Raw genomic sequence first — 12889 nt, forward strand, 5'->3', positions numbered from 1 at the left:
ACCAGGTCCCAAGTTTATGTATTCTGATTTTTGTATTTTTGATGAAAATGTTGATTAATTTTCTGTGGATCAATTGTTTAAGCCTTACATTTTTTTCATCTTTAATATTTTTATTAATAGAGAGAGAGAATTAGCCTACGATCAAATGCACTGTAAATACTGTAGCTCATGTTCTTGAGCTTGGGTCACTTTTCTTAAGTTTTACTGGTTAAGGGAACAGGTTCCTTGGAAACAGACAATGGTTTATTATAAACAGCCTGGCATTTCCTTGTCAGAGTGATAACACAAGTTAACCAGAAGGAAGACTTCCTGTCACGTAGCCTGTGGTTAATCATCCTCCAACAACATGGAAGGACTTAGTCACAGAAACCATTTTAATTACACTATTTGCACTATTTGTTTTTTTCCCCCCCATCATGTCTCTTGTATACAACTCTAAACTCATTTTGAATAAATGATTATAACAATATCTTTTCATTTGTTTTATTGACAAAACGATATCCAGACAAACAGTGTCCAGAGCCGATAACACTAAAACAGTCGGCTTTGGAGGAAAAAGATGAAACCTCATGACAATTTAGTTCCGTTATTGGCTATCATCCACTCAAATGACTCACAAGCAACCACCTGACTCTTTCAAACAGAAAATGTGATTTAAAAAAAGAAAACACTATTGAATATTCCAAACTAAAATGAGATGTCCTCAGACCTGTTCAAGGTCAAGCTAACAGGGTCTGTGGGGTGGACCAGTTTGTGAGCCCTGAAATTAAAATGATGCATGTAAAAAAAAAAAAATGCTTCAACACCAGTGAATCTCTTGGAAATTAAGAAAACATCATCTTGGTCTACCTGAAACCTCTTTGAAGTCTTTCTCAGTCATACCATCAACGCTCCCCTCCTGCAGTCTTCTGTATCTGCTCTTTGAGGATGAGAATGCTCTGCCGCTGCTCCGGGGGCAACATGGCGATCTGTTCTGGGGTCAGCTGCAGGACCTGCATAATCAGAGCAGCCTAGAGACGGACAAAATCAAACGAGAGTCAAACGCACAGGAGGTAAACTGGGCTTATCTGCCCTCAAAATAAACAAAACACGACGATAAGTACTTGTTGGGTGTCTCAAGTATTCTTTCTGTAATTCTTTGGTAACAGGAAAATCTGAATTCTTTATAATAAATCCTTTGTGTTGAAACATCACCAGCTATTGTTGGAGTCAAACAAAAGGTGATATAGAATGACTTGTGACCACTGAATGACAACGCAAAAAAGGATAAGCCTTTTGCTCAGGGGCAATTCGTCAAGCCGCTGGACAGAGCTGCTCTGTGTCTAGTCTATATCCCGGACGTTCCACCTCCGGGATTGCTCCCGTTGCGCCAGAAATTCCGCCAGATGTCCCTCTTTTCGGCTGGATGTCCATTACCTTACGCTTTCTTTGTGTTGTCATTTTAAATCCGGCCGATTTCTTAGGACTATGGTTAACTGCTCCTCAGATCTCTGCAGGGTAAATCCAGACTGCTAGCTAGACTACCTGTCCAATCTGAGTTTTCTGTTGCAAGAAAAAAACTTTTGAACCTACACATGTTCCACCAAAACAAGATCCTTCCCAAGTCTACTTTGCAGCGGCACCATAGCTCTGTTCGCCGCTTAGCACCACCCAAAACTATTGTTATAGGTTTAAAGAAATGTCAATAAACCACCCCTTTCCCCCCCCCCCCCCCCATCCCACAATAATGTGTGATGAGACCCTCATCCGCATCTCTGTGAAGAAAGGTCTGGCAATGCGAGACTTCTGAGTCTAACCCAGAGAACAGCTGCTTATTGACCAAAGCCTGTTTTATTTGTGTTAAGCGTACATCTTGTCTCTGGCTGTTGTCACAAAATATGTAGATATTATTATGAAGGCCGTTTAAAGTGACTCCTGGTCCAGTTTGTCATAATACAGGGATGATAGATCCCAGACACCTACCTTCTCCTGGTCCTGTGTAGAGACCTGGCTCTGCCCCGGACTGAAGCCTCCTCCTGATGGAGGACCGCCAGAGATACCAGGACCCTGCAGGACAAACATATCATTTATCGGGGGTGGCGTAATGACCATCTATAGCAATGTCAATATGTTCATGTGACTTAATTTTTTTTTTTATGTAACGTTAAGTGAATATTTATCTAATTGCTATTTATAGTCTTATAATTGATGAAATTCATTTTTTTTTTTTTTAACGGTTTTGTGTGCAGTGTAGCCAGTTTAATAAAGAAAAATCATAAGCAAACAGCTGAAGTAGACAAAGGCATTAGACGCAGCTGTTACCGGTCTTGCAGGTGGAGGAGCATTTGGAGCCATGCCATGAGGAATGGGGCCTTGCATTCCCGCTGCCATGGGAACCCTCTGAGCCGTCACAGGACCGCGAGCATCCATCGCCCTCGGGTCCCGACCTGCATTAAGAACCGAAAAAAATTGTTTGAAAATCACTCTAGAAGGGAAAGAAATTAATCATTACATGAAACTAACATTTAAACCCTCAACTGTAAAAAGGTAGCTAAAGGTTTGTAGCTGAGAGAAATGTCCTTGAAACATTGTGACATGGCTGACCTAAAAAATAAATAAAGGCAATATTATATATAAGGAATAACAAGTGTAAACACGGAAGTAAGAACTTCCTTAAAGTTCTTACTAGGTTGTTATGTAAAAACCTCTTGTAAGGACAACAGACTTGTTTGGTTTTAGTGCCTTTTGGTTCGTCTACCAGCTGTGACTGAAACTGAGATCAACAAAAATGTCTACTACATGAACCCAATCAACAATTCTTTTTAACCATTATAAGTTCTTAAACTATGAAGCATCATCAGACGAGCTACCTCTGGTTTCCATCGGGGGTCCGCGTGGCTCCATCATCTGGGGCCCTCTGGGGTCACCCATCATGTTTCGTGGTTCAACCATGGGTGGGCCTCTCATGTCCATTGGAGGGCCTCTCATATCCGGAGGGGGTCCACTTGCCATCTGGGCCATGTGTACAGGTGGGGCTTGGTGGGGCGGTGGAGCTCCCATGTAACCCCGGCTAAATACAGACAGGCACAAAATAAGAGCAAAAAAATGATATTAAAAAATTTAAACTGGCAAGCTCATAATTACACATATTTTGGCAACAAAAAAAATAAAATTATAACAAGCCACAACCATTTCAAGTATTGACATTCAGTAATTACCTCTCTGTTTTCAATGTCAGTGGTGGAGTACGCAATTCCAAAAAAATCTCTTTGACTCACAAATAGGAGCCTTTTTCACTCCTAATGCCGTATCACTACCCTGGAAATCCAGAGTTCTCGGGAGAGTACAATTTGAATTTGCTCAGCGAGTTACTCTGGCATCGATATATGCTGCTCATTAACTATACCCTTGGATCTGATCTGCACCAATCACATCGGTGTATCTGAAACAGGTGAGCCAGAGGCAAGCTAAACAGATGACATTTTAATTTGTCAGTTTAAAAACAACAGTTAGCTCTGCTGGTAGCTAGCCTATGGGGCTCTCCCTGTGTGTCGTTGTGATTGGTCGTAGTGTTATCCAATTGCGTGCAGTGAGATTTTCATATGCACGCTTTTCTGCTACCCCTTGAGATCGCCAACTTGCATTACACAATGCAAGAACCTTTTGGATTTGGATCTGGATTTCCAGGCTACTGTATCACAGCTATATTATGTCACTGCTAAAGCAAATGGAGCAATTCCTGCTGCTTCACCTTAAGAAATGTTATAGCACTGTACAGCACGCAGTTTTTTTTGAGGTTACCAAATGAACTTTACTTAGTTAACAGGAAACTATGCATTTGTCATTCGATCCTCAAAAATGCATTTACGAAACCAAACATTCTTTGGATTTTCTTTTAGTTGATCATGTGTTCATTTCCTGCAAGGGATTGATGGAACAAGGAGAAGCAGCCACAGTGAGCCGTAAGATAAAGAGTTGTAAGCGACGGACTGCACAGCTCAAACATCTCGCCATGGTAACCAACTTTACTGTGCCCGACGGTTGTGTGGGGAAACTACTTGCACTGAGTGACTGAGTGTCGCATAAAACGTGATTGCAGTTGGAGTCGTTATTAATGGACTTCTCTATCGAAACTCTTGTATTTCTCACAAAAGTAGCTGCTCGACGAGTGATCGCTGCCTCCAAAGATCTGTAGTCTTGAACCACACTGTAACTACCACGATAATGTAAGAATTATAGGTTTAATGGCTTGAATTGACAACTATGAAATCCACAAAAAACTACTTATAATATTTCAGTAACGTTATGTGGGTGGACATCTTACTTGGGGTCTATGACCTCTCCGGTGACATTCAGCAGAGTTCCTCCCCGGGGGTCATTCGGACCATCTCCCAGCAGACCTCTGGGGGGGATACCGCCAGGTCCTGAGTGGAGAAAATTATACATTCAACCACCTAGTGAAACACTATACCCATACAAGTTGTTTTTGCTATACACTGAGCAGGAAATGTTTCATGACTAATCCATTAAGAAAAGGCAGAAATTACAGGTTAGGGAAACCCCCGACAATAAACGTGGAGTTTTCGCTCAGGTTAGATATATCAGGAAACAAGCAAGAGCAGTTTTGGGATTTATAAACTAACAACACAGGACACGGTGACCACATCAAACTGCCAAAGCAAGTTGTCGCAACAGACAGGGAGATATAAGGAGAGTGAACAGCAACACAAAAACGCAGGAAAGCAATCCCATCGACATTAAGAAGGACATCTTAGGTTCAAAACACATGAAAACCTGCCTGTAAATGCATTAAAACCGCTCCTCCCCCCCCCCCCCACACACACACACAAACAACCTGACTTGAGAATATTTTCCTACTTGTGTCTTGTAATTCTGGTGTTTTTTGGCCAGATCATCATGACAGGAAGCATGCAGAGAGAAGATCAAGTACAATCAGTTCAGATCAGTACTTGATCAGTGTTCAGCTACGCTAAAGCATGTCCATCAGCATGAATGTCTACAGAGTAAACAAAGGCCATAATATGTTAAGTAAGGCAGGTGTAGATCTGTACATATACCTAACAGTGACTGGACCACTTCTTTCTAATCTCCTTTAAAGGTGAGCTATGAAATAATCTAAATAACATAGATTGCCTTGCCCAACATCCCAGTTAAATGAAGGGGACTCTCTAATGTGGTTTTGTCAAAATGTGCATGGTGTTCAAAATTGGCTTGTTTAACATCTTTGATCATTCAGGCTGGCAAATATTAATTGAAAGAGAATAACTGTTGGTTTGGTTGATTTGAGACTAAACAGATTCAAGGTAAAGGGCACGGTGCATTGTACCTCACATTAATATGGATTCGTTTGCATTCACTGCATTCTGTTATACCGCTGACTGGGAGGAGATCCCAGGGATGGTTTAGAAAAGAAAAGACAAAATTGATGGGGTAAAGGACAGGTGAACTTCTGTTGACAGTGAAACTGTAGGATGGATAATTGGCAAGAAATTGGACAGATTTTTTTACGACTGGTGCCGACAAACACTAACAAGAGCAAAACGTGAGAGGAAACTTCTTACCATGCACCATGAAATACCATGCTGCTTGAAAGCACACTCAGCAATAGCATATCATTATGGAGTAAACAGAAGGAAAGTAGCTCTTTATTTCCATTAGCGAGAACCACAAATGTCACAACTAATAACTGCCATTAAAATTGACATGGCAAAGATATAACAACAGACCTCTCATAATATGTCAAGTCATTTTTTTCATCTTTAACCTTGCAATACAGCCATTAATTATTGTCTTTACCAACTGTGCGGTTGTTTACAAAAAAAAAACTCTTTCCAATTCCAATCTGATTGAAATAAGAAACATCCCAGGTCGGAACAGAGTGTGTGAATGCTAATAATTTGATTTTAAGAATTTGGCGTTGTACGTCTAATTTTAATAGTTTATTAAAGGGCCGAGTTCAGACTTCTTTAGTTAAAAAAAAAAATTTTTAATGGAGGAGAAGTGTTAACCCTGTGGATGAATGGCCTGAATTACCACGCCATGGCAACAGCACCAAGTCTGCAATAGCACGTAAACACAGAAAATGAGAATTAGTTTTTTCCACCGGGCAAAAATGTTTATCCATCCCAATATCTGCAACAGGTGGCCTGAGCCTCTGCGTTATATCTTATTCTGAACCACAGGAGATCTCCTGTGGTTCACATCCATCAGTCTGGATCAATGACATCGCCTCTCCCAAACTTTCCCAGAGTAAAAATAGCAGACTGTGTAAGTAACCCCCAGAGTCGAAGTCATGTTACAGAGACAGGGAGGTTTTAATGCCATCTCTTTTCTGTTTAATGTCAGACATGAGACCATCCAAACCACCATTCATCTGAAACATGGAAAATGTTTGTTGGTGCCTACAATTCAAACGCTTCGAACACTCAAAGATGACGGTTCCTTTTCACTGCAGGACCAGGATGGATGCATCATTCTACGTGTAGTCCCTCTCTCAATACTTAGTTTAGAGTGCCCTATTTCAACATAATCTTCATAAGAGACTGAAAAGTCAGGACTGTGTTCATATAATTTGCATTTTAATATTTTGTGCTACGTTTTGCTATTTCCCTTTTCAGTTTAGTTTTTGGTATTTGTTTAGCTTATGTACAGTATATTCAACATGACTTCTGTTCAGATAGTTTTACCAGTGAGTTTTACTACGGTTATTCTACACAAAAACATTTTACAGTTACATACTTACATTTAACTTGCAGTTTAAGAGTTTGATTATCTATATCTATCTACTGTATCTATCTTTGATGTATCGTGTGACTGTTCTGCTACAGACACACAGCTTTGTCAACGTCATTTAAGTTGCGTTCTGAGGACTTTTCTACTGAGATTATAACTTTACATCAAACTAAAAGGGTCGTGGGAATTAAAAAAAACTACCTACAATACTCTTCCGTTTAAAAATGTAAAATAAAAAATATGGCTCGGCTTCAAAACTGACATTGTAATCACCCAAAAGCATTTGCATCCTGAAAATGTTTTGCTCCTGGCAAACCAGTTCACATCCACTGGCACCACCACCCTCCTACCCTCATGACATGGCACATTCTCTGCTTTACGCTCAGACATCATTATCTTTACACAAACAGGCTTAACGCCTACTCTAAAGGCTAGATAAAAAAAGGTTCATATTTGATCACGATGGACATGCAGTCTAACAAACTGTAGAGTACTAACACTAAACCCCAGAAGTGTGATGTATTTGGACACATTTGGCCTCTCCATAACAGTCCTATGACCTGACAGGAGAACTGAGGGAGCACTGTGATACCTTGCGACCGCTCGATAGCAGCTTGCCCAGACGATCCTGTGGGAGAATGCTGAAGGTTTCCTGAGCCAGCATTAAAGTGAAAAGAACAGGAGACACAAGACTCAAGAGAGCAAAGCAGCACTTGAAGAGCATTTTGAAGCATGTTTAACAAACACACACACACACACATTTGTAAATATGTTGCATGAAGGCTCACGCTAAACACTAAGAATATGAATACCAAACATTTAGGAAGAATAAAGAAATTTTCCAGAGTCAAGCTGATAATATTCTCATAAAGCACCTTGACTAGTTACAAGACTCTGGTGACACCTAGTGATCCCAGTGAGCCATGGCATGTGCAATAAAAGGTGATGCTAACCGGGTACTGCAGGTACGGTTGTGGTCAAAATTGGTGCACTTTTACACGTTACTGCTAAAATAACTGAACTGGAGAATAACTTAAACCTACGGCTTGGTTTGGTCACACCTACTGTATTTTGGTGATCTGCTTAAATAAAACACTACACTGTGTGGTGGTTCATTGGAAAAACCAAAGCAAAAAAGACTGACCCTGTCTTTTGAACAACTTGTTACGTTCATAGTTGGTTTATTACTAAAGACGAAAACATTTGGTAGCTGGAGTTTGGCACCTGATTATTCATAACTATATAGAGTATAATCATACTTAAAATATAAATATTCTTAATTTGAAATGGATTATTGAATGTTTAACTACTTTTTGAAAAGGCCTTAAAATCAGTTCTAAGTGCATACACTGTTTTGCTTTTCTATTATCATGAAAAAAAAAAACTTTTAAACTATTTTCCAAACATAACTTATAATCCTTTAAGACTTGGCGCATCTTATCAGTAGGCTCATTCTGCATAAGGAACAGGTGTAAGGAAACCCTCACACATGACTCACCAATGGCCTTAGTAATCTATTTAAGAAACACAAAGATGATGCTACCCCACCCATATCCGTTGGCGATGCAAGTTTTCATGCAGTTTGATGATGATTACCTGGAGGTCCAACTGGTGCTGGTCCTTGTCCTGGTCCTGGTACAGGCATTGGTCCAGGGACAACACCCATGTTGGGGGGCTGCATCATTTGAGGGGCTCCGTTGACATGCATTCCAGGCTGAGCATATGACAAAATGTGTGTAATTTAACCTCAACCTTAATCTTGAGAACCATACCTGAGACTCATTGAGATCGCCACCTTTGATCAACTTTGTTTAATTGAGATAATTAGTAAATCATCAGACTACCAGATTACAAACAGCTCGCAAGCACTGTTCTCATCCACATTTATTTCTTTCTTTCCATCATCAGAGCCGCAACATCACATCCTATTTTAAGGTAGAGTGCGGAACTATTTTGTAGAACACAAGTGTGACGTGACTATTACTTTAAAGAGTGAAAGACAGTTGTACTTACCACAGGCTGTGGCTGAGACACTGGTGCGCTGGGTGGAGCTGGAGGGGGGTTGAGTGGCGGTGCGCCTCCGGCCTGCCCGCTGGGAATCAGAGGTTGGACTGGTGTTTGACGGTGGAGCATTTTCTGGATTTGGAGTATATGGAAGAGCATTTCTCAAAAATCTGTACCTACTGGTTCAAAAAGGTGTAAACTAGCTTTCAAGGACAAGGTCACAGTCAGATGAACTTCGCTTCCAACACACAGAAGATCATGCAAGATCTGACTCCTCATCTCTTTGTTCTCAAGCGGATCTCCTCTCACCAAGGCTATCTCAGGGTCAACAATCCGCATGACCACTTGCGCCTGCAACAGAGCATAGGCCAGCTGAGGATTCTGCAGCAGCATGTTCCTCGCCTCCTGGGGACTGTTCTGCACACACAGCTGGAGAGAGAAATCACATTTTCACAAAACGGAATCTTGAAATGATATTATACATTGTGAAAAAAAAAAAACTAAACTTTGGACCCTTTGCCATTTAAATTATTAAATAAAAATACTTCCTATTTACAAAAAAAAAAAAAAAAAAACTTACTTTACTTGCTGACAGGTTAGACATACCCATAAGCAACCAAAGTGTCTGCATCAGCACAAACAAGGACGTGCAACAAAATCTGTGGGATTAGGATTGGAGCCGGAACGATCCGACTCTGATCAGTGTATGGAGCTGTCCTACTGACAAGCTTTGATGCAACAAAACACTTTTCCAGTTGGAGGAAACATATCTGCAGTGTGGTGTTTCTTTGAGCCTAACGAACCAGACTGCCAGATGTGCAAAAATGAGCGTTCCCTGGAAGAGCTTACAGCAAAACCTCTGTTAACGAAAGGGGAGGATGAGCATGTGCATACAGCTGTCATCTTGAAGGTGATTCAAGTTGACAGAAACATTTTGTCACCATCTTTTTAGAGGACTAAAAGAAGTAAGCCGCATTAAACCTACAGTTTAAAAAGAGGAATTTTGGGGGAAACTACAATACTTACAATTATTATATATTCATCTTCAGATTTATTTTTGTTGCTTTAATTTCACTTTGTTAGTTTGTAATATTTAAAAACCTCTGCAACAATCAGTACAATCCCATTTTGCTTTAAACCTACAAGAAAGTCCTACTTTTATTCTAGAAGTAGCCAGCTAGCTTCAAAGTGGTTAACTGCAGCAATATGTGAAAGAAAACGTGTTGTCTTCTGCTCTATTTTTGGAAGACTGTAGTGTTATTCAAACATCAGAGCATACAAAGATACAAGTATAAATTGACCAGAATACATAAATCTCATTGATGCACCAGTCCCAGAGATCAACTTATAATACTGGAGAAGTCTTCACGGCCCATTAACCTTTTCTGTGCCCAGCCAAAAACTGTTGTAATACTTACATTTATTAGCCCCTCAAAGTCACTCATTATCTACAAATATGAATGTACCACACATTTTCTTGTTCAGAGAAACTAGGATTATTTGAAAAAGAAGAAAATCTTTCAGATTGAGACACACACACACACACACACACACACACACACACACACACACACGGTTTGCCTAGAAGTTGTCAAATACGAGCTTTCATAATTGACAACATAAATCGTTTTAGAAAAGTATCAAAGTATCAACCAACCACTAACATCTGTGAATTCTTTGGTGAAAATGACCAGAACTGCTGGCTTACAAAAGCCTCATAACCAATAAAAAAAATTGATGTAAAACAAAGATTTAAGTCAACTTTATTCAAGTTTTAGCAAACCATGTCACTGCCCTTTCTGACTTCATAGGATTCAAAGGTCAACAACTAAAATGACAATTATTTACAATATCAAAAAAACAGAATCCACTATTCAGTGAGTCCTTTACAGCCTCTTTTGCCATTTAGTAGAATGGGATTGGATTGCCATAATAACACACAAGCATGACAGTTCATTTTGCTTATAAGGACCAGGGATATTGATTGTTGACTAGGAGATTGACCAATCAGTTGGTTATTAGTCTTGTGTAAACAATGAGAGGAAGCCGGTGTTCTGCTGGTACTGATGAGGCGTAGCAGCCCTCAGGATGGTTCTGGTGTTCATGATAAATTAATCAATTTTAAACAACTATATTAAAACGAAATGATAGGTCATTTACACCTGCACAAGAAAACTGATTAACAGAGGCAGTAAAACCAGCCTACCTTCATTTGTTTCATTAATTCAAACATCTGCTCAGGTGGCAGACTGGCCACAGCTCTGCTAATGGACTCTGGGGCTTCCTGTGGTTGGATGGTATCTCCATAAGGAGACTCAATAATGGGGGCTCCTGTTCCCAAACCTGTGCAAGCCGGAAATAGCAGAGAATTGTAGCTTTGCACAAACAAATCCAATTCAACACCTTAGTTTGAACTAATGCAAAAAGGAACTAAGCACTTACTTTTGAGCTCTTCCTTGTTTTTCTCACTGGCTGCGTTGTCAACACGGAGAGCCCGACCACTGAACTCTCTCCCGTTCAGGTTCCGCATGGCACTAAGGGCCGTCTCCTGGTCTTGATATTCACAGAAGCCATATCCCTTTGGCTTTCCTGTCTCCCTGTCATACACCAACCTGAGAGCAAGAAGACACATACCATCATGTCTGATTGTCCACATGGTTAGAGATGATAACAATCAATTATAGCTTGAATTGTTTATTTGTTCATACAGTAATTAGCAAAACACTGACACTGTAGCTAGTGTTTGGAGCACATGATGATGGCAAACAAAACTTGCAGAATTGCATGGCACCTTCTTTCACTCACCTAAAGCTGACAACAAGTCCCACTTCAGAAAAGATGTCTTTCAGTTGTTCCTCTGTGGCTTCATACGGAATGTTTCCCACTAAATAAAATATGAGATATGGGAAACGTTAATGAAAAGCAATACCAAGAAATGTACCCATGTAAAGGTTTGTTTACTTGTTCTTGAGGTAGCTAACGTTGCGTTTGTTACCTCGTTGCCGAGCTAACAACATTAGCCGGCTAACGTTCCCTACGTTAGCAAGCTTTCACTCATTAACAATTGGTCGACTTATCATGTATTAGCTACTTAACGGATAAAACTGCTAGTAACTCAGCAAGTAACAGCAACAATCTTACCAAACACCGATCGTAAAGAACGATCAACGGCGGGGTCTCTATTTGCGGCTATAGCAGCGGCAGCGGCGGCAGCAGCAGCAGCAGCTACGTTCGCCATTTTGGGGACACAAATTAATGTAACACCAGGAAATTAGATTGATGACCATTTGTGGGTGAAATACCAGACTGTATAGTATATATTATATTATATTTTTATATTCATACTATACGAAACACCCAAGTACAACATGGCAGTTGCCATAAAAATAAAAGTCCACATTCAAATAGAGCTCATATTTTGCCTAATGATTTTGATTATTAGCCTTAATGTCCTAAGCATCCAAGGCTGACTTGTCACGAGCTACGAGATTGTTAAACGATGAGTTGTGCCCCATAGAAGCAACATGCCCGAATGAAATCAAACTTTTTTGAATAAAAACATGTTTTATTCGCGATGTCATGGATACGTATTAGCTACACACGTGAATGTATTAACAGAACAGTAGCCACAATCTCTGGTCTCTGATTGGTGAAGCTCGTTGTTACCATGGAAATATTTACCGCCTCCGTGAACAGCGGTTGATATATATTTGTTATCTTTGGTGTGCACCAAAATATATATTGAAAAAATGTATGATAAGGTTATTGGTTCCAGGCCTTACACTCTTCAGCATTTGACTGAAACGTCAATGGAGCAATTGAATGGGGAAAATGACTTCCGGGACCAGGGCCGTTCAAAAAGTGTTCGGTCACTGTTGAGCATTTAGCTACCACCTTACCACGAGTGCGACCTTTACTGACCTCATGACACTTGACACGTTAGTTTTTTCTCTTTGTTAAGTAGCAATGGACAACAATTATTTGAAAGTGAGATACGCAGAGGAGCAGACAGTGTTAGAACCTAAAGCCTTCAACCTAACGTTAGTTACAGAGAATCTTTGGTCAAAGTAGTCACACGTTGATATTGATAGGAAAAATAGATGGCGCTGTTGCCCGCGGTTAAGTTAGCTAACGTTACTTGTCCGGACGTCTT

At 40.2% G+C, this 12889-nt stretch overlaps 1 protein-coding gene across 4 annotated transcripts; it reads right to left on the reverse strand.

The window, feature by feature from the left end:
- Positions 1-467: 467 nt before the first annotated feature.
- cstf2 (cleavage stimulation factor, 3' pre-RNA, subunit 2) lies at positions 468-12051 on the reverse strand. Of its 4 annotated transcripts, none has more exons than XM_034883123.1 (15): positions 11878-12051; positions 11542-11620; positions 11179-11348; positions 10943-11079; positions 9046-9165; positions 8746-8868; positions 8329-8446; positions 7325-7384; positions 4858-4872; positions 4304-4403; positions 2850-3049; positions 2302-2426; positions 1963-2046; positions 857-1010; positions 468-760 (listed from the first exon to the last, which is right to left on the reverse strand). In XM_034883123.1, exons 1-14 carry the CDS (start codon positions 11972-11974, stop codon positions 885-887), a joined length of 1554 nt encoding a protein of 517 aa, XP_034739014.1. In that variant the 5' UTR covers positions 11975-12051; the 3' UTR covers positions 468-760; positions 857-884. The 4 variants fall into 4 exon arrangements, with proteins under 4 accessions (XP_034739014.1, XP_034739013.1, XP_034739015.1 ...); XM_034883122.1 differs by having other exon boundaries at positions 850-1010; XM_034883124.1 differs by lacking the exon at positions 4858-4872 and having other exon boundaries at positions 850-1010.
- Between the last annotated feature and the right edge of the window lie 838 nt (positions 12052-12889).

Source organism: Etheostoma cragini, chromosome 10 (genome assembly GCF_013103735.1).
Source record: "Etheostoma cragini isolate CJK2018 chromosome 10, CSU_Ecrag_1.0, whole genome shotgun sequence".
NCBI lineage: Eukaryota > Metazoa > Chordata > Actinopteri > Perciformes > Percidae > Etheostoma > Etheostoma cragini.